Genomic DNA, 23,390 nt, shown 5'->3' on the forward strand with positions numbered 1-23,390 from the left:
TCTATTAAATTTATCCTTATAGTAGTAAATTTGTATGTAAAGCAGGTACCATAATTACACCTACATTACAGGTAAGGAAATAGGTTCAGCCAGATAAAATAAATTTCCCAAAAGTCCCACAGCTGGAAGTGGAAACCAGGAAATTAATCTCCAAACCTGGTGCTCTCAGCCACTGTCAAAAACAACCCAACAAGAACTGAGAAGGCAGGCCCTACTAATGTCACGTTACCAGTCTGCTCTCAAAACTCTGAACAAGCAACATGTCAGATGTAAAGGGTATAAGTGTGGCTGCCAGAATTATAATGCAAGCTTCACATATGAATGCCCCTGCACATCCTACAACAAGGGTAGGAAATACCTAACAGGTGTTAAGAAGGCATTCAAGACTAGCAATAAGTTGAAACTTTCTCATAGGAGTTAATCAGAAATCCTAGATGAGATTTGGAAAGGCAATGACTTTTTCAACATGGGCTTCCAAGTTGTTTAAGGCAAAACCCATGCCTGTCCTAAGATCACCTTGGGAACACAGGGCTGGCCACTTGATACTTCAGCTGACCCTGGCTTTGGTGACCAACTTTGGAATTCATCTGTCTGAGCTCAACCTCAGCTCTGCCACTCACTAACTGTATTAACCTTGGTCAAATAACCTCCCCTCTGAGCCTTGCCTTGCTTGCATATGTAATGAGGATAATACTAATACTACCTGATTCATAAGGTCATCATGGGGATTAACGAGATACCATATGTGAATCCTGTGGCAAAGGGTTTGAAATATCATTATTCCATTTAGAATACACGTAGGAAGTACATTATGAGCTACACTGATCATTTTTATTCTTATCAAGGGAACATATTGTAGTCAGGTGGGTGTGCTAAATGGGAAAGTGATTCATAGACCTCACATGCTTGCCTGAGAAAGGCAGGAGCCCATATCTTCCCCAACCCTACCTCCCCATCCCTTCCAGAAGCCCTACACTGGCTGAGTATTGAGAGGATGCTGTGCCCACTCTCCTGGACTCTAGGTAGGCTTCAACAGAAGAGAGAGAATGCTCATATCAAGGATTCTTCTCAGAAAGGTGAAAAAAGAAAATGAGCAAGAAATTTTCTTTCTTAGTTCAAACTTCATGCTCAGGTTCCAAGGTAGAGTCAACTATCCATCAAAAACACCTTACTTACATTCTACATAGGAAAAAGAGAAGTGAATCTCACCTAAGTTTCATGAGACAGTGAAGGGACTGAAAGGGCATCTCACACTACTTTAGAGTCTTCTTCAGCTCTAAGAATGTGACTGGGAACACAGTGTTACCCAGTTAAACGTTATTTTCTAACTTACCAAAATCTTTTTTTTTTTTCATGCTCTATCACAAATGACTATGGCATGATTTAATTTGCCATCTTAGAGTTATTTGCAATTACAAAGAAATGAAATAGAATTCTCTTGGGGAATTTTGGCACCCCAAGACACACGTAATGACCTAAAACTCCTCAATAAAATACTTAACGTATACTTTATTATGACTTCCAACACCATGCAAACCCTTTCAAGGTAACTTATTCTTCTGCATGTATGCATGCTTAGTCACTTCAGTTGCATTTGACCCTTTATGACTCTACAGTCTGTAGCTCATCAGGCTCCTCTGTCCATGGGATTCTCTAGGCAAGAATACTGGAGTGGGTTACCATGCCCTCCTCCAGAGGGTCTTCCCGACCCAGGAACTGAACCTGTGTCTCCTGCATTGCAGGCAGATTCTTTACAGCTAAGCTACCAGGGAAGCTCCAACTTATTCCTGAGGGTAGACTAAAACCTACCACCTCTAGTAGATTGTACTTGAATATGTTTAGTAAATATAGTACAATATATCTACAGATTTCCACTCTAACCAACATACACACTCTCTAACCATCACCAAAATCCTGGCACAGGTCCCCACTTCTTAGCACAAATTGAACAGCAGTGAGCCAAAGATATGTGTCATACTGCCAATAGCTCATTTGTTTCATTAACTGCTAGGAACTACTTACTCCTAATACATGTGCAGTATTTAACATTAAATCACAACATATAGACAGAGCTTTAGCTAAATATCCCTAATTAGATGTCACTGGGGTTCAGAGCATGGATAAGGAGGAGAAATGTGCACAATTCAGATTTTGCACATTTTTCTAAGGAAAATTACAAAGTTTAATGAAAGCTTCTCAGCAAGTACATGGTCCCTAAAGGTAAAAATTACAGACAGAAGTTTTTAAACTTTGAGAAGGCAAGTTTTATTTATTTGACACATTTCTAAACTTGAACAGCTGTTAAATTTAGTCATCAGGTGCATTACACTATCCAACTTTCAGTCTCATATATTTACTTTGACTACTGGTTTCAGAATTCATTGGGAACTTTTATATTGCTACACATGGATATTTCAGAAAGCTCTTCCAAGGGACAAATCAGTGAATTGTGATTTTTTTTCAAACTTCTTAGATAATATGTACTCACTCAGGAGTCAAAATTTTTTAGAACTCAACCTAATTGTTACACTTTAGAAGATGTAAGATTATAACACGCCTGGTTTTAAAACTCTACAGACACTATCACCAAATTTTCAACCAGTTTGGAGACCCGAGTGTCCAACAAGACTAAGGAAGTTTATGGACAGTGGAGAATTTTAAGTTCCAGACAGGGGACTTTCCTCGTGGTCCAGAGGCTAAGACTCCACACTCCCAGTGCAGGGTGCCTGGGTTCAATAATTTCACATGCCACCACTAAGAGATGGCATGTTGCAACGAAAAATCCTGCATGCTGCAGCTAAGACCCAGCACAGCCAAATAAAGAAATAAACAAATAAAAATAAAGTTCCATACAGGATGTAACCTGACATTATATAAAGGAGTTGTATGTGTTCCCTAAGATAGATAGCATGAACATGGTCTCAGTCAATACTACTTCTGGAATTTATTCAGTGGGCACAATCAGAACTGGGGATTGACAAGATGAATGTGACACTCCAAAGATTCCAGGTGGCCACTGAAATAGCTAGTTACAGATGGAGGTAACAGTAGTTAACCTTCTTTGAATGGTCTTGGTCTTCCTCATGAACGAAATTAAGGCAAGCTCCCAATTATACACTGAACAAACATATTTCCCAGGAATAGCTGTCTTTTCCTCCTTACCACTTTGACCTCACAGCCTCCCCGATAGAAAATCTACCCATCATGGCGTTTCTCAAAGAGACTCTCCATAGTTCTTCTGGGGGTGGGGCAAGGAAAGGGGAGCACAGATCCCATGACTCCTTTGGCCACAGCTGATGGATTGAGAACAGGCTCTGGATTCAAAGTGTGCCAATAAGATTCCTGTTTCTCTGAATTTGAAATAGAAAAACTAAGCAGTGTCTATTGAGCATCTAAATGCAGAAGACATGGATGCTTTCCTTCACCGGCCACTGTTTTACAAGCAACATATAAAACCAGGTATCAAGAGAGGAGAGAGATAAATCAGAGAGCAAGAGCCTGACTTTGTCCTTATTTTTGCTCATTTTCCAACCAACTCAATTCCAGCCCACCAAGACACTTGGCTCTCCTGCTCCGTCTTAGTGAGCTTCCCCAGCCCTGTAGTTCTGCTCTTGTGGACCCAGTGAAATTTTCAAAGTTAAAACCACCTTAAAGGATCTGTTAGGCCTTTAATGAGCATCCTGAGAGATAATCTATCTCATTCCTCTGCCACCTGTGGTTTTAATTTTCTAGGTAGTCCTGGAGTTGCTTCCTCTCATCCTTCTGGATGGGTTTCCAAGGTAGAAGTGTTCCTTTGACATTCTCCTCTGCTCATTCACTTGACAAGAATGCATTTGCTCCTTCCTGCTTGCCCTCTATGTTCTGTTGCTCCTGGCAACATGTTCCCTTCCTCATTATTGCTTTCCATCTTTTCTGCACACCTCCTTGACAATAGCCTTAAGATACTGTCAGCCAGCACACTACTACTCACACTCCATATTAGGTTTTCCATGTCAGCACCAAATTCCCTAGTTTTCAAGCAAATCTGTTGTTGTTTTCCCTTCGAGACAATGGAAGGAAACCAGTTTTGTATCTAGGCATACCTGAGATTCAAATCCCAGCTCTCCTGAATGGTGGTGAGACCTCAGGCAGACCACTCAGTCTCTCTGTGGCTTGTTTCTCATTTATAAAATGGGGGTGCCACGTGTCTTGCAGGGCTATTGAGCTCACACACATGGAAAACAACTAGTAAGTTCCTGCTGCTAAGTTGCTTCAGTCATGTCCGACTCTGTGTGACCCCATAGACGGCAGCCCACCAGGCTTCCCCATCCCTGGGATTCTCCAGGCAAGAACACTGGAGTGGGTTGCCATTTCCTTCTCTACCTGGTACATAACAGGAGCTCAAAAATGCTGATTTCCCCTACATTTTAAGATCAATGTGATATAGAAACAAAAGTACCATAAAAACTCAGCTTAAAAAATAAATTTCATTCCCTTTAAAGGGTTGTCCATTATGAGACTGATCTCCATTTACCAAATGTCTACTTGTAAAAACAAAAAAAATTCAAGGTATTTGAAGATTCAAGGTTTTTTTTTGTTTGTTTGTTTGCCTTTTTTTTTAAGACATCATTCACAATTCTTTCCCACACAATGACGAATCAAGTTTTAATTTTTATATCATTATTTTTACATAAATATATACATTCTGATCACTTCACAAAGTGAATGAACTGAGTATAGGAAAAGTATCAAGAAAAATGAAGATATACTAAGCACCAATCAACTCAGGGTTTCTCAACCTTGCCTCCTTTGACATTGTTGGACAGAGAATGAAGGGTGGGGGTCGGGGGTAGTCTAGTGCACTGTAGAATGTTAACTGGCATCCCTGGCCTCTATCCACTAGATGCCAGTAGTACACCCCACCCAGCTGCAACAACCAAATGTCTTCAGACATTGTCAAATGTCCTCTCAGGGGCAAGATTGCCCCCAGTTCAGAACCACTAAGTTAATTTGATCAATGTATAGTGCCAAGTCAGACGATTCAAGCCCAGTTATGAGTTTATGAGACAAGAAGTATAGTCAAAAACCAAGTATACAGTTTTTCCAGTAGTCAGGTAAGGATGTGAAAGACAGGCCATAAAGAAGGCTGAGCGGCGAAAGATTGATGCTTTCCAATTGTAGTGCTGGAGAAGACTCTTGAGAATCCCTTTGACTGCAAAAAATCAACCCAATCAACCCTAAAGTAAATCAACCTTGAATATTCATTGGAAGGACCAATGTTGAAGTTGAAGCTCCAATACTTTGGCCACCTGATGGGAAGAGCGGCCATTGGAAAAGACTCTGATGCTTGGAAAGATTAAAGGCAAAAGGAGAAGAGGGCGGCAGAGGATGAACTAGTTTGATAGCATCATCAACTCAATGGACATGAATCTGATCAAACTCTGGGAGACAGTGAAAGACAGAGGAGCCTGGTGTGCCACAGTCCATGGGGCTCCAAAGAGTCAGACATGAATTAGCAATTAAACAACAAAGTAGCAGTCTCAGTCAATACTTCTTCACTCCAGAATATTCCTACTGAAAAAATAAAATGGCTGCTCATCACTTCCAAGAAAACAATCAGATGCTAGCTTCACAGAAAAAGAGAGAAAACACTGCACGTGCCAGAATTCTGTGTGTCAGTCTGCTCTAGTTCTTGGCTGCTTGCCCACATTCTGCCTAAAACCTACTTCTCAAACTTTTGGAAATGCTTTCCACAGCTTTCAGAACCTGACCTTTAGAGCAGCTTTATCTATGTGTGTGTGTGAAATAGATTTATAATTTTCTCTACTCCTGCAAAGCCAAACCACTTATTGAGTCCAAATGCCAACTGGGGATGGTGGGAATTTGCACACAGATGTCAGTGGACTCCAAAACAAGAACACAAGAGCTCCACCTGCAACTAATTATAGAAACCAAAATTGCACTCTGGCCAGAAGAGGCCAGGTTCACAACCCATCTGCTTTGGCTGATAAAATCACTCTGGTACTTTTTCTCCTGTCAACATAGACTTGCTTCTTAAAATGCTCTGAGGATCTTTTCTATAGGGAATTTTATTAGGCAGTGAATGTTTTGGGGGTGACCACTCCCTCTGCCTTTCCCTCCCAGAGCTTGGTTTCCATAAGTGCCTTTGGCACAAGTGAGACTAAAATAATCTATTCATTAAAATATTCCAAAATGTTTTCTTTGGTTGATAGTGTGCTGTTGCTATCCCATCACCAAAATAAAGTGATCCAGAGAGAAAACAGAAGATGGAAGTCATTTAATTTTCCCAAGGTCTAGCACAAGAATGTTTATTTTCCTCCCATTAGCCAAGTTTTTCATAAGAGAACCTGGGAATAAAAATCTGTAAAGCTACTAATGCAGTTCATATGGCTGATCCTAGAGCTGACTGCAAGAGATTACTGAAGCAAAAATCAGCTGACATCTGTAACAAAGCTGTATAGTTCACTTCAAATCATTCTCCTACATTCCAGCAAACAAAGAAATCAAGTGTTGGATCTGTGCCATCTCATCTATCTTCAGGACCAAAGGAAGTTTTCACCTACCTACGAAAGACATTTACGATTGTGGCTTCAATCTAAGTAGGTCATTGCCTAAGTCTGAACCAAAGTTTTTCCACCTTTCTGGAAAGGTAGACAAAAGCTACAATTCTCTGTAGAGCTGATAAAGATGATTTCAAGACAAGGAAAATGAAATATTTTTTCTTCTAAAATTCAGCATTCCAGGGTACACTGTGGTGCTAAAAATTAGTTCATATTGCCTAGTTCTAAATCCATGTGGCTATATAAAGTGGGCAAAACACACACAGACACTCACTTCAAATCAGAGTTAAAGTGAAAAAACTTACACACAGATATGACATTCTTCATTTCTCAGAGCTCTTGAAACAACTTGCTGCAGCTGCTTTTCAGTTGCTAAGTTGTGTCCAACTCTTTGTGACCCCATTGACTCTAGCCCACCAGGCTCCTCTGTCCATGGGATTTCCCAGGCAAGAATACTGGATGGGCCGCCATTTCCTCCTCCAGGGGATCTTCCCGACCCAGGGACTGAACCCAAGTCTCCTGCGTGGCAGGCAGATTCTTTACCAGCGAGCCACCTGGGAAGCCCTCTTGAGATGACTCACAAGCCCTTGAAACATTTGGAGAAAGAGAGTAAGGACAGTACAACTGGACGCCTGTTTTTGTCCTAGAGCATCCTTTTGCCCTTCATCTCAATTCCTTTAGAACATTGCTCCTCTTCTAATGCATGCAGTTCTAACAGGTCATCAGCCACAGTAAGCTCTTCTCACATACCTGTCCCTTTCCACCACACACATTCACTAGGTCCTGAAGGAAGAATACAAAAAGGCAGGACTAAAGTCCTTCCATAATTTTCTAAGTGATAAGTGAAGACACGGGGATCTCTCATCTCTTCGATTGTGACCCACCTCATAAAGGAGAAACTAAGGCTCATGTGTAGAGGCAGATACTGAGAACCAGAAACAAAGCAAAGTCCGGCTACAGTTTGAGGCCCTGCATCCAGTCAATCTCAATCTCCACACCTGAGTCTTTCTGCAATTTCTCTGCGCATGCGTGCTCAGTCGCTTCAGTCATGTCCCACTCTTTGCAACCCTATGGTCTGTGGCCCACCAGGCTTCTCTGTCCATGGGATTCTCCAGGCAAGAATACTGGAGTGGGTTGCCATTTTCTTCTCCAGCAATTCACTACAAGAACTAATAAATTTCCATTTTTTTTGGAGTAGCATTCGTGTCACTACTTGGAGTGTCACCCAATACCATTAGTAAGTAGGTTTTTTTCATTCTAATGTGTAAGGTCCTTTAAGGTCTCATTTCACCTCACTGAAATGCACCTATTTTTATGGGTATCATAAGTGTTAGTCGCTCAGTCATGCCCAACTGTTTGCAACCCCATGGACTGCAGCCCACCAGGCTCCTCTGTCCGTGAGATTTTCCAGGCAAGGATACTGGAGTGGGTCACCATTTCCTTCTCCAGGGGATCTTCCCAACCCAGGGATCAAGCCCGGGTCTCCTGCACTGCACAGATTCTTTACCAACTGAGCTACAAGGGAAGCCCATGACTGGCGATAATTAGAATGTGTGTGTGTGCTAAGTCATGTCTGACTCTGTGATCCCATCACCTGTAGCCCTCCAGGCTCCTCTAGCCACAAAATTTTCCCAGTGGAAGCCCCCAAAATTAGAATAATAGTTATCAATTCCAATTTTCTATGTTTTATCAATTAGAAAGGTACTGAGCTACAAGTAATAGATACCCAACCAGCAGTGACTTAAACAATTAGGGGTTATTTTCTCACATAACTAGAAGTCTGGAGGCAGGCCACTGCTGCTGCTAGTGCAACTGCTGAGAGACGGCAGGACATATGTCTCCATGCTTTTCTCATCCTTCCTTCCATCATTACTAACAGGCAACATATTGACACCCAAGACAGAAAGAAAGAGAAAGGAGCATTGCTGGTGACATTTACTCCTTTATCAGGAAAATACAAGCTTTTCCAGAACCTCCCAGATTTCCACTTGGGTTACATTGGCCAGTGACTTGAGGAAGAAGAGGAGAAGTCTGAAGGTGAGCCATTAATCAGACATCATTAGGATATTAGAAGGACTAGCCACTGAAGGAACCTTTGACCACAACAGATGGCTCATCCACTTTACAGTCTCAAACTTTAATGTCTGGATTCTAGAGCTGCTCTTGAAGTAGGTTTTCCCCAACTGTGGCCTTTATACCCTCAGTTTTAGGATTATTTATCATTTCTGACAGATAGTGATATATACATAAATATACATACACACACATATACATATATTGGACAAAGCATACACACATGTGCACACACACACATATATATATTCATTCCACTCCCTTTCTGCTTTACAGGGACTATATTTCCCTGACCCCATGACTTTGGGCTTGACCACATAACATGCATTAGGCAACAGAATATTAGTGGGCATGATGCAAATAGAAGCTTTAAAATGTGTCTATGTGGTTTGGCTGGACACTTGCCATCTGTGATCCACCATGAGAAGATAAAAGATCTGGTAGCTGCTTGTTCCAAAGAGAATGTGGAAACACGCAGAACATACCTGAACCCCACTTTCAGCCTAGAACCTGGTGCTCAGAGCTTGGACCTGCCCAACTAAGTTGTAGTCAATCTGTAGATATGTAAGGGAGAAGTAAATGCTTATCTCTTGAAGCTAGTAAGTTTGGGGATGGCTTGTTAGACATGGCTTATTACTGCAACACTAGCTGCCTAATACAGTTTTAAGGTAAGTTTCATGGTCAAGTAAGTTTGGGAAATTGCTAGGTTAAGCAAGTTTAATAAATATTTTTAACTGCATGAGTCAGAGCATTTCACATGCTGATATGTTGTATTAATTAGTCTGCTAGGGCTGCCAAAACAAAGTACCAGAAACTAGGTGGTTCAAACAACAGAAATATATTGTCTCACAATTCTGGAGGCTAGAAGTTCAAGATTAAGGTGTCAGCAGGTCTCTTCCTTCTGAGGACTGGGAGGGAAGGACTGTTGCAGGCCTATCTCTTTGGCTTCTTCACCCTGTCTCTCCCCATGGTCTTCTCTCTCTGCATGTCTATGTCTGTGTCCAAATTTCCCCTTTCAGTAAGGATAGGGTCACCTCATGACCTCACTTTAACTTGATTATCTCTGTAAAGACCTTATAACGTCACATTCTGAGGCAGTGAGGATTAAGACTCCAACATATCTTTGGAGGGTAGGACACAATCCAATCCAAAACCTACAGCATTATGAATTTCTAGGAGAGGACTATCTCCTATGTTGTGTCTTTTTTTTTTTTAAATTTTACTTTTTTACTTTACAATACTGTATTGGTTTTACCATACATTGACATGAATCCACCACAGGTGTACATGAGTTCCCAAACCTGAACCCCCCTCCCACCATCCTCCCATATGTTGTGTCTTAAGCTTATTTGGCCAGAAAATTCCCTTTGGAAAGTGTAATTTCCCTTGACACACTTTGGAAAATGGGCTTTGGGGGATCCATGGACTTCAGAATAATAGAAAGAAGACATAGGGATGAGACAGGTCTCAGGAGTGAATATATTTAAGTCCCACCCACAAAACTGATGGGACCCTACTCTCCAGGAATAAGCCCTTGATCTCACAGACATTCAGTATTCAAGGTGACTGCAGCTGCATTTAACTGTCAATGTCCACCCCTTCACAATGCAGCTGTTTCACTACCTTCCTAGCAGGAGATAGAGTTAATTCCATCACCCACTTCCAACTGGTACAACTCTTTGTATCTGGACACTCACAGTGAAATGAATATTTAGAACAGAGTTGAATGACCTCTGTTGAGATGGCCCTGCAGTTATATAAATAAAAGAAAAAAATAATAAAAGAAACACAGAAATGTGATCAATCTCGACCTTTTTAAGTCACAGGCTCAAAATGAGAATCAATAAATCATATGTGAAACTAGCTCAAAATCTCATCAGAAACCCATATTAATATTGATTGAGAGTAGATCACTTTCTTTTGTGTTAGCCAGAAATAGAAATTATCACATAACCACCACTTAAAAGCCATAACATTCCCCAGACAGGTTTACTTACACTTCTTAGGTTACATTTCCCAATGACCTTGTCCCACTTCGGCACACATGAGATGGGTAAATATTAGATCTAGTACAAACTCCCAGGGTCTGATGCTATTTATATTCATGCAGATCCTTGACTAGCCATGCACAAATTAGAAAAATGTCTAAAAAACACTTTATGAATACCTAGTTTGGAAAAATAATCCATTAAAAATACAAAGTTAATAATAGCATAAAAAATTCAGGTATATAAAAAACCAATAACTTGAATGCACAAAACTGCAAGATGTAAGTCCTTATGAGCTTTCTGAAAATGTATCCTCTACCACGTTTTCTCTCTCTCATCTCCATCACACAGGTAAATAGAATGGAGTTGTAAAGAAAAGGCAACTATATAATCTTACAGAAAAAAAAAATGGGTCACTTAACTTCCCCATATGTAGCTGCATTCTCAATATCCACTCTAACCCCACAGGCCATTAAAAATCAAAAAGGGGCTATCTCAAGTGGCAGCCTAACATCCATTCTAAATCTTTTCCCCTCACTTCTACCCAAATCACTCTATAGGTGTGACAATGAGAGCATGGGGCTCCACCTCACTCTTCCTCCATTCAAGAAAATACATCATGAAGCAAAAAGCACAAGTGATAGCATAAGGATAACTTTGCATCCATGCACTCTAGTTTCGACAAACAAACCAAAGATTCCAAATGTCAGTACTGCAACTCTTAGTATCTCAAATGTATTTCTATACATGCAGATCTGTGCCTGAGACATAGGGCCTTGGAGAGAATCAAGGAAGTATGAATGGAAAGAGAGTCTGGGGTGAAACATCCACCAGAAACCTGAGTGTCTATACTTCATTCATAAGATATTTGGTTACAGCCACCTGTCCGTTGGCTCTAAGGTCTGTACTTTCTTCAATATAGAGAGTGTGTTCAACATCCTCCCTTAAATCTGGAGTTGGGTTCGGCTTCCTATGACAGAACCACAAAGACCTCAGAACACACTATGAAGGAGTTGGTGAACGGGACCCTTCTATAATAACTGCATGAGGGTAAAAGGTCTATGCCGGTGATCATTAAATTCACAGAACTATAACTTTAATATACAAGAGCCTTCAAGTTTCCTCACCTCCACCTATGATGGACCTACTTCATATTTCTATGCACATAGCACAATTTGAGTCATTTTCAATCACCTGAATTTAGGTTAGCAAAATGCTAGTTATCCAAACACCCTGTGATAGAACTACATTTGTAGATGCAGTCTCTGACTGTTGTGGATAAAGAACACTTGATTGTGGTTTCTTATCTCTTTTACATTCTTTTCTTCCATATAGAAAAAGGTTCTGTGATTTTTTTTCCTCCAAAGGGAAAATATAATAAATCATAGTAAATAGTGAGTGGTAGAAAACCTAAACAGCCAATTGTGGAAAAAAAAGAAATAAATTCCTAATTAACAATAAAATCCTAATTCAACTAAATTACATTCTGAATCATTCTAACAGAACTACTCATTTTTTCCATCTAATATATAAGTATGATCTTTCTATTACAGTAGGATTCTATTCACAGCTCAGTGATCCTAGAAGGAGGTAGTAAGCATAAATTAAGATCTTAGATGTTGGCATAAAAGAGGCTAAAGCCTTAAGTCCCTCAGTCCAGCTCAGTCACTTACCAGCTGTGTGAACTTGGGCAAGCTGCTTATTCTCTCTACATTTATTTTTAATCTGTAAAATGAAAAAAAGTCTAGCACCTACCTCAAATGACTAATGCAAACATTAAACATGATAATGTGCACAAAGCTCTAAGCACAATGCCTAGTGCATAGTGAGCTCCCAAAAGAAGTCTACTGGCTGCAGTAGCAGCAATAATAGAAACAGAAGCAAAGGCAGAAGTCTGGACTGTTCTCCAAACTTTATTTCATCTAGCTCCACTTTTTGAGAAACATAAAAACAACACTGGTAAACATTTTTAGTGTCCCCTCATATCTGACTCTTCTCCCCTTCCTGGAAAAGAGGAATACGCCTCACAGTCCCTCGTATTTGTGGCACTTCCAGCCCAAGGAACTGAGGAGCCAATGTGCCAGCTCCAGGCACTCTCTTCCTCTGCTGTAGCAATTCTTGAAACTATGTGCCAAGATGCAGAAAACCTGGATCCTGAGTCACTGCCTGGAGGACAGCTGCCCTGAAGAGTCACTTGACCTGCTTCATACTTCAGGTAAATAAGAAATAAATCTCTGATGTGTTAAGTCACTGAGATCTGAGGTCTATTGAGCACTGCAGCAGGATCTACCCTATTATGACCAACAGGTATTCATATACCCCTAAGAGGGATCCTGATATACTTCCAAGGGGGTCGGGGGGAGATGTTCAATTTTTTTTTAATAACTTGCTTTTTGTCAATCTTCATATTCTTTATTTTGAAACACTACCTAATATTGCAAGTAATTTTCAAAATCTCCATGCTTATCCCCCCTTTTATATTTTTCATCTAAAAAAAGAAAGCAAGAGGGAGGGGACACATGTACACCTATGGCTGATTCATGTGATATATGGCTGAAACCAACACAATATTGTAAAACAATTATTCTCCTATTAACAATAAATAAATTTTTAAAAAACAAAATAATTACAGTTTGCTAACAGGTTAATACTGGGGCTTTTGCTGGGTCATATATTGCATAGTCATATGTCACCCACAGAAACCATGGTAACATGTAATCGTATTAGGTCCCAGAACAGGGAAAAGGTAATGGGAGCACCTTCAAATATTCACTTGTTTCTGGCTTAAGGCAAAATGGAACAGTTAAGTGGAATTGTGGATATTACCTGCTTTAAACTGAACCATGCCTTACAAAATAGACAAGGAGCTTAAAATATTTTTAGTGAAAACAAAAAGGTTTTGTGTGTCATTAAAATTTACTTTAATAAATAATTTTATTTTGTCTCTTCCATGCTAATTCTTTGTGAATGTTATAGAAGACACATAACATATTAGCACACTAGCATATCATGTCATTAATAAATATACATACATGTATAAGTAGGTAATCTGTGCTCAAAAAAATTAATGATAAAATCATAAGAAAAAAGTAATTTTGGAAATGACAGTTTATAAAATGGATTCCATACCTTTTGTCACTTCTTGTATCATTCCTAAACTGCTTTAACCTTTTTCCAAACCAACTAAAAAAGAGGAAGAAAATCAGTACAGAACTGGGGAAATGCACATAGTAGTAATAGAATTTCATATACCAGCAAAGTCATTTAAAAAAAGCAGAAATGATAGTGAAGGGCACTGATTTGATTTAGGAATGAAGAACAAAGCTTTCTGTTCCAACTAAAAATCACATTTCCACATCTGAAAACCAGCAGAGGCTCTGTCAGATAATCAAAGGGATAAGATGACTGCTTTCCACACATATAAGGAGAATGAAGAGCAGATTCTCAAACAGATCAGAAATGTTTCTATGAACACTTGGACTCCAATGGTGTAGCAGGCAAGGAAAGGTATAGGAGGTCAGCAGATGATCCCCAGAAAGGCAGAGAGCTTCATTAGGCCAGCATCAAGACCAAGTATCAGAGAATCACTAGTTTAGCCAAGTTAGAATTATCTTCAGCTTCTACAGAAAGTTAAATGACATTTGAGAATTTTTTCCAGCCAAATGGCACAACACTCTACTCCCCATCTCTTAGCATTTATCTCACTGGCAGTAAGACGTGAGGCTGGGACTTAATCCCAGGCATGTATTACTCCCGAGCCCCTGTGAACAGCAGCATATACATGAGCCTCACAGGGTAGGTTTCCCAGGAGGCGCTACTGGCAAAGAATGCGCCAGCCGATGCAGGAGACCTAAGAGACAGTGGTTCAATTCTTGGGTTGGGAAGATCCCCTGGAGGAGGGCATAGCAGTCCACTCCAGTATTCTTGCCTAGAGAATCCAATGGACAGAGGATCCTGGCAGTTCATTGGGTTGCACAGAATTGAACACACCTGGAAGAAAAGTTATGACCAACCTAGACAGCATATTCAAAAGCAGAGACATTACTTTGCCGACTAAGGTCCATCTAGTCAAGGCTATGGTTTTTCCTGTGGTCATGTATGGATGTGAGAGTTGGACTGTGAAGAAGGCTGAGCGCCGAAGAACTGATGCGTTTGAACTGTGGTGTTGGAGAAGACTTTTGAGAGTCCCTTGGACTGCAAGGAGATCCAACCAGTCCATTCTGAAGGAGATCATCCCTGGGATTTCTTTGGAAGGAATGATGCTAAAGCTGAAACTCCAGTACTTTGGCCACCTCATGCAAAGAGCTGACTCATTGGAAAAGACACTGATGCTGGGGGGGATTGGGGGCAGGAGGAGAAGGGGACGACAGAGGATGAGATGGCTGGATGGCATCACTGACTCAATGGACATGAGTCTGAGTGAACTCCGGGAGTTGGTGATGGACAGGGAGGCCTGGCGTGCTGCGATTCATGGGGTCGCAAAGAGTCGGACATGACTGAGTGACTGAACTGAACTGAACTGAACTGAAGCAACTTAGCATGCACAGTGTAGGTAGGATTTGAAAATGGAAACTAGCTGGGACTGAATAGACAGAGGCAGGGAGAGGGGATGCAGAGAAGGCCACTAATAGAAGGGAACAGAAAGGAATGGAAGTGAGAAATCTTGAGTATGTGCAGGAATTCCCAAGTGGTAGTGTAGGGAGCAACAAACTCTGGAAAATTCTTCAAGAGATAGAATACCAGACCACCTGACCTGCCTCTTGAGAAATCTGTATGCAGGTCAGGAAACAACAGTTAGAATCAAACATGAACAACAGACTGATTCCAAATAGGAAAAGGAGTATGTCAAAGCTGTATATTGTCACCCTGCTTACTTAACTTATTTGCAGAGTATATCATGAGAAATGCTGGGCTGGATGAAGCACAAGCTGGAATCAAGATTGCCAGGAGAAATATCAATAACCTCAGATGACACCACCCTTATGGCAGAAAGTGAAGAAGAACTAAAGAGCCTCTTAATGAAAGTGAAAGAAGAGAGTGAAAAAGTTGGCTTAAAACTCAACATTCAGAAAACTAAGATCATGGCATCTGGTCCCATCACTTCATGACAAATAGATGGGGAAACAGTGACAGACTTTCCTTTCTTGGGCTCCAAAATCACTGCAGATGGTGACTGCAACCATGAAATTGAAAGACTTGCTTGCTCCTTGGAAGAAAAGCTATGACCAACTTAGACATAATATTAAAAAGCAGAGACATTATTTTGCCAAAGCTATGGTTTTTCCAGTAGTCATATATGGATGTGAGAGCTGGACTATAAAGAAAGCTGAGCGCCGAAGAATTGATGCTTTTGAACTGTGTTGTTGAAGACTCTTGAGAGTCCCTTGGACAGCAAGGAGATCCAACCAGTCCATCCTAAAGGAAATCAGTCCTGGGTGTTCATTGGAAGGACTAGAGCTGAAGCTGAAACTCTAATACTTTGGCCACCTGATGCAAAGAACTGACTCATTTGAAAAGACCCTGATGCTGGGAAAAATTGAAGGCAGGAGAAAAAGGGGATGACAGAGGATGAGATGGTTGGATGGCATCACCAACTCAATGGACATGAATTTGAGTAAACTCCGGGAGTTAGTGATGGACAGGGAGACCTGGTGTGCTGCAATCCATGGAGTCGCAAATAGTCATACACGACTGAGCGACTGAACTGAACTGAAGTGAGTGTAGGGAGCACAGATGTAGAAGGAGGTGCTATGAGATAAGACTACAAAGGCAGGCTTAGGCATTCCAGGAGAAGGTGCTATAGGCTTAGTCAGAGGTATAATTCATTCTGGAGGCAACAAGTAATCATTGACGGCTTTAAAGCAGGGGAATGGCGTAACTACAAGTAGACACTGGGAAAACTAATCTTGCTATGACATGGGCGATGGACCAAAAAAGAGTAAGAATGTGCCCTGCACATAGTTAGATGCTTAATTAGTACTGAATGGATAAAGGTAGAAAGACTAGGTTAAAATTTATCATGTTTCTCTAACATAATATCAAATCCATCCTATCCACTCCCCAGTTTGCTATTTAGTGACCAACTTCCCTCATTCTAGAAGGAAATAATGTTGCTGATGCATCAAAAAAAAAAAAAATCAATTCACCAGTCAGATGTAGCCTTCTAAATGATGTTTTCAAAGTGTATACTCTCACAAAATAATCTTCTATTCAGGGGGAAGCACATCTGAGCTGCTTTTGGGACTACTGAAAAAGAAAACAAAATTAACCAGGTATAAAAGTTAGCCATTGATTCCCCCTCTTCTGCAACAATATGAAAGGGTTATTGGCAAATAAGCAGATCACAAGCTGTAACTTTATCTTTCCTATGCCCTCTTGTAGTCTGCAAGTCAAACATGTACTAAGCCATAGGTTTCTTGATGATGCCAAACTTTCTCCTGGACAGGCCATGGTACCATCTGCAAAGCATCAACTACTCAGTGAGAAACCAAGGCTGAAAACATTGACATGAGTCATAACCTACCTGATTTTCTTCATGGGAAACCCTCATCTGCTCCTTGAGGACAGACATCCGAGCTGCCTCTTCTTTCCTCAAGACTCTCTCCTTCTTGAGCTCAGGACTCCAGAAGGTCTTGATACTGTTCATGGAAGATCCCAACTTGCTATCCTTGATGTCGAGCTCTTTTCGTAGGAGGTCATTCTCTCTCTGAAGTTCCTTGAGCTGGGCCTGAAGATCTAACATGGTGCTATCTCTTACCTGCCTCAACATGGAGGGGACCTGGTGGTGGTGATGATGGGATGAGCTGGTCAGACCGCCATGTTGATCCGTGTATGAAAGGACATCTGTGTGGGAAAGTCCAGCAGAGGCAATATTGGGACTACTCCCCATAGCTGTGACTCGGCCTCCATATACAGCTCGATTTGTGGCCCTTCCCAGAGTCATAGTGCCCTTTGGGTAAGTTGTTGAAGCCACCCCCTCATGATCACTCAGATACATAGGTCCAGATGTAGCATAGGCTGCATTAAGGGACTGGATATTCTCCATGGACAGAGTCTTGCCTGTTCCTCCACCTCCCCCACTACTTGTTCTTCGGTGGCCCAGACGAGGAGACCGTGGCAAACGAGGTGATCTGGAAGGGCTACCTTCCAGATTGGTGATTGTTCTTGCACTTCCATACATTTTTCTTTTCTTATGAGGTGCTACAGAAGAGAAGGAATGCTATATTAAGTTGGAGATTAAGCCAATGTTTCCACCGTTGGCCAGAATTTTCACCGCATTCTTTTCATAGTCTGTACTGGAAAATGCATCCAAACAGAGATCTGAAAAATGAGGAAAAAAAAAATAATCAAAAATAAGTTTATTTAGAACTCTGACCATGAACAGCATTATATTTCAAAAATGTTTGTATACGTGTGCGTGTAGCTCTAGATGATAGATTGATGATAAGAATGATAGATAATAATCACACCCATGCTTATTTAAAAATAGCAATGACCCCAAACTTTACTAACTACATTTAAACATTTTGTAAATTTCCCCCATCATGCACCCAAGCAAGGTCAAAAGTTCTTAGAGCAAAAAAAGAAGCTCATTTTTCCTTAGGAAAATGAAACTGCATTTTGGTCTGTGCTAAGTGATAGTTGGGGCCTCCAGAAAAATCACCATAGAATTCTCTATCATAGAGATCTAAACTATAAAATACTCCATCTGAGGCACATGACCCTCATATACAAGTGGCCTGACAGTGACTCTGATATCTTGTTTCCAAGAATGTCAACTAATAGTCAAACATGTTGTCACCTCCCTTCCTGTACCCATTGCAGACATCACTAATCCATCACAATCTTCTTTCCCACTAAATTCAGGACTCTTATCAACACAACATGCTAAACAGTTTACCAACCAACTGATACAGACACATGAGTTGGAACGTATTGGCCATCTTGAAGTTAGAAGAAAAGAGGTGGCTCAAACCAACACGTCTCCTATACATACTGCCAAATCCTAAATGCTCTCACCAGAGAAGATCACAGTCCTGTCTCTCTCCTGGAGAGATCCCCTGGAGGAGGGAATGGCTACCCACACCAGTATTTTTGCCTGGAGAATTCCTTGGATGGAGAAGCCTGGCGGGCTACAATCCATGGATTCACAAAGAGTCCTACATGACTGAGCAACTAACACTTCACTTCACTCCATGGTTATGCAAGTACTTTGGGGCAGATTTATGTAGCCAGAGCTACAAGATTGTGATTATCCTCCAGTGTTAAGATCCAAATGGTCTTAATGGGTGCATCTTGGCTTCCTGTTCTTCCTCTTAGGGTATGTTTAGTGTACTTTCTTTTTCTTCAGCTTTTAGACACAGAGACCACAGATTTTTGGAGAGAAGCCAACTGAGGTTCAAATATCCACTCTAACACTGACAAGCTGAGTGACCGTGGCAAACTACCTGCTATATGATTCCTTTCTCTGATCCATAAAATGTGGGTAAAATTACCTATATCAGTACTGCAAGAAATATGTAAGACAATGTTTTTAAAACATCCGGTTTGATACCTAGCACAGAATAGTCAATAAATAGTTTTTTTGGTAGTATCAGTGAGATAAGTACATTAATAGCATTATAGAAGTCATCTTTTATTTTACCTGCATATCATTCATTCTCCCTCCACTCACCACCCCTCCACTTTCTGGTAATACTCTCCATTTTTCTCAGAGAAATTCTTTCCAAATCTCTACCCACAATTCATTAGGTTTAGGTAAGGCTGACTCTCTTTATTCTACCCTGGAGAATGCCAGTGGTGAGAACATGACCCAGGCCTGGCTGATTGTCACATTCCATCCCCCAGATAGCTGGTTTAGAGATGGACATGTGACCCACAGTGGTTCAAAATCAGTCCATATCATGACTTTTGCTGGAATAACTGGGAAAGATAAACTCTTTTCCAGCTAGAATTATATGCTTTCAAGACAGAGTTTCTGAGTACTACCATGTGGAAAGTGCTTTCCTGACAGTGAAGCTAACGCAAAGGAAAGCAGAGCCAGTCTTTGAACAGTGTGAAATCAAACCAGGTGACATCATCCGATACTCTGCACCCAGCAGTTACTGAAGCCACATCTATCCCTAGGCCATTATAGCTACACATGCCAGGCAGACTAACTACATTAATGGTCCCAACTCTATATCCTTCCTCCATCTGAGTCCTTGGCTGTGCCCTCCCAATCTGGCTCTGGGTTCAGTCATGTGACTTGCTTTGGTCAAAAAGGTGATAGTAAATGTGAAGACTGCAATAGCACTTATGTTTACCTTCTTGTTCATTTTCTTCTGCCACAGAAATTAGAACATGACCTCTCTAGCCTGCTGAAAGATGAGAAACACAAAGTCAAGATGTCCTGTGAGTGGGTGAGTGAAGTTGCTCAGTAGTGTCCAACTCTTTGCAATTCCATGGACTGTAGCCTACCAAGCTCTTCCGTCCATGGGATTTTCCAGGCAAGAATACTGGAGTGTGTTGCCATTTCCTTCTCCAGGAGATCTTCCCGACCCAGGGATTGAACCCAGATCTCCTGCATTGTAGGCAGATGCTTTACTGTCTGAGCCACCAGGGAAGTTTTTTTTTTCCTAGCCAATAGCCAACCAACCCCCAGACACTTGAGCAAGCCCAGCCAAGATCAGCAGAGCTGACCACAGGTGCATGAGCAAGTCCAGCTGAGATCCAGAGGCCCCATACATTCATAGACAATATAAAAATGTCTTAGTATGTCACTGACGTTTTGTGCCTGGTTGTTTTGGAGCATTACTAAAGCAACAGATAGCAATACATTCACCAATAAATTTTCTTTTTTGCTACAGTCAATTCTAATCAGAGTATCTGTCATTTATGCTCAAGAGACTCCTCACATATAGCATAAAGAAATATTTTGTATACAGGCTTCTTCTTTCCCTAAAAAGTCACTCCAAAGAATTATACCTGTTTCTAACTAGTGAACTTAATTTCAAATCTCTATGTTGCTCAAAGCTTAATTTTGTTTTCCTTGAAAACATACAAAAATCACTTTGTATCTAAACCTTTTGCACGAATAATGTTTTTTTTTTTTAAAAAAAGGTGAGCCAACAGGCCCAACAATAGGAATTCAGTTACATAAATAATGAGAGAGAGACAGACAGAAGTTAGAATAATGTGGCCATTACATGAATATTTAATGAGATAGAAAGATGCTCATGACATACTAGTAGTTAGGGGTAAGTTGGGAGAAGGAAATGGCAACCCACTCCAGTGTTCTTGCCTGGAGAATCCCAGGGATGGGGGAGCCTGTGGGCTGCCGTCTGTGGGGTCACACAGAGTCAGACACGACTGAAGTGACATAGCAGCAGCAGGGGTAAGTAGACTAAAAAAAAAATTTTATGGTCGATTCACATTTTAAAACATATATGCATACACACTAACTTGCAGAGAAGACTGGAACAATACATATTAAAATGTTAACAGTGATTGGGTTCAAATGGTTTTCATTTTCTTCCTTTTGTTTATTTGTACGTTCTAAATTTTCTACATTTTTCATTGTCTTTTTTAGTCTCTATTCATTTCAACTCTGATCTTTGTTATTTTCCTCCTCCTAGTAACTTGGAGGTTAGTTTATGCTTTTTGCCAGTTCCTTGAGGTATGAAGTTAGGCTATCTATTTGAGATCTTTCTTTTCTCTTAACGTTAAGTATTTATCACTATCAACTTAAGAAAATAATGTTTCCTTCTATAGTTCCAATAGTTAAATTAATTGTTATTTTTGCTGTGCTTAGAACTTAGGCCCTAGCTAAGCCATCACTTACAAATATTATCTTCCAAGAAGAAGTAATGAAATCTGACTTGCTCTTCTCTATCTTCTCTTGTGTCTAGAGGCTGACATTTCTGAGGTCTCTAGCTAGGTTTGAAGTCCCAATCCAAATTCAGTAAAATTTACACCCACACAGATTTAATCTTCAGTAACATTACCAGCCCAACTGGCCAAGGCTTCAGAGAATTGCAACCACCAACAAACAAAAAGATTTCCTTTCAGAAACACACACAACACACAGATAACATATAACAGGCACAGATATATTAACTTGTTTGAAATAATGTTTCTTTGTTTAAATATTTGAATACTCTCTTTCTACATTTAGTATCAAGAGTTTAGTGTCATAGACTGGATTGAAAAGTTTTCCATTTTTCATATAGCCTCAAATAGCATAACATGAAACTTCTCTATCCCTGAAATGTTTCGTAGAACACACCCATAAAATTAAATGTGCTTACTTGTTATCTTTTAACTTTTTACTATGCTCACTGATCTATTCAGATTTGTTACCTATTTTGTGTCAATGATCATTAAAATATTTCTTCAGGAACATTCGGTTGTATTGAGATTTTTCAGTCTTCCTAATATTGTTCTGTATAATTCTTCCTTCAAAATTTTAAAATCTCTTCAAATTATGTCTCTGTCGCATTCCTAATGTTGCTTATATTTGTCTGTTTCTCTTGATGACAACATGCTTGTCTATGTTTTACTGATACATTTTACTATAGTTTGTCTCCCATTTCATCAATATCTCTTTATCCTTAATAGAAATTTCTATTTCCTATGTGTTTACTTTTGTTATATTTGCCATTTTGCAGTAAATGTTCATTTATCTTCAGTCATGTTTTCTGACAAATGCATATAAGATTACACATACTGGCTAGATGTTTTATGCATAAAATCCTGTAAACATCTTGCTATTTTTCTTTTGAAATTTTTTCTATTCTAGGAAATATTCAGGATACATTTAAATGTCAAAGTAGATAGATGTTTGGGCTAAAACTTTGTAGTCTTAATTTTATGGCACTGGGATCACAGAATATAACATACATATCTCCTAACCTTTGAAACTTGCCAAGACTTTTTAAATGGCCCAGTAAATGATTAGTTTCCTCAATTTTTAAAACAGCTAATAAAAGTTTATAGAAAAACTTTAAATTCATATATGTATACAGAAGAAAATGAAAACACTCTCAATTTTGTCCTTCATAGACAACCTCTATGATGTTGTTGTTTCCAATTTATATCGTGTATATTTATATAATTTCAGATAAAATTCATATTGTGTTCAGATGCTGCAGAAGTGACACTATTCCAGCTCTGCGCCTAGCCTTGAAGAGACCTAGCAGCTTCTGATTTTGCTCTCTTCAAAAGCAGAGTTGTAACTGAAAAAAGAAACAACACAGAAAGGCCCTGGAAGATGAGATACGACACGGAGAGAGATCATGAGAAGGAGAGCACAAGTAACCCAGCCAGCAGCCAGCACTAAGATGCCGGACTGGTAAGACAGCCACCTTGGACCTTCCAGCCCAGACCAGCTGCCATCGAAATCAGTGCATGAGTGACAACCAACACTGTGTGTAACATGAAGGACCACTCAATCAGTCCGTGTAGTGACAGGAAATAATTCATTATTGTTTAAAGCCTTCTGAGCTTGAAGGGTTTTGGTTGTTTTTACATAGCAAAAGAACTGAAATAGTCAGTGTTTCATGTCAATCTATGCCAAAACCAATACAGAATTGTAAAGTAAAAATTAAAAATAAATTAATTAATTAAAAAAAAACAAAAAAACAAACAAACAAACAAAAAAAAATAGTCAGTGTTTCATTGAATGGCTATCCAATCATTTCCACCTATTATGAGAAACGGGACACGTTGTTGTTCAGTCACTGACTCATGTCCGACTCTGCAACCCCATGGACTGCAGCATGCCAAACTC

General features: G+C 40.1%; 1 protein-coding gene across 6 annotated transcripts in view; it reads right to left on the reverse strand.

The window, feature by feature from the left end:
* ERC2 (ELKS/RAB6-interacting/CAST family member 2) overlaps nucleotides 1-23,390 on the reverse strand; it is a 900,269-nt gene that overhangs the window by 846,302 nt on the left and 30,577 nt on the right. For all 6 annotated transcript variants that reach the window (XM_040246394.1, XM_040246393.1, XM_040246396.1 and 3 more), the window contains exon 2: nucleotides 17,145-17,941. In XM_040246394.1, coding sequence (XP_040102328.1) covers nucleotides 17,145-17,801 — 657 coding nt within the window. In that variant the 5' untranslated portion in view covers nucleotides 17,802-17,941. The remainder of the gene's footprint in view (nucleotides 1-17,144; nucleotides 17,942-23,390) is intronic.

Source organism: Oryx dammah, unplaced genomic scaffold, assembly GCF_014754425.2.
Source record: "Oryx dammah isolate SB20612 unplaced genomic scaffold, SCBI_Odam_1.1 HiC_scaffold_9, whole genome shotgun sequence".
NCBI lineage: Eukaryota > Metazoa > Chordata > Mammalia > Artiodactyla > Bovidae > Oryx > Oryx dammah.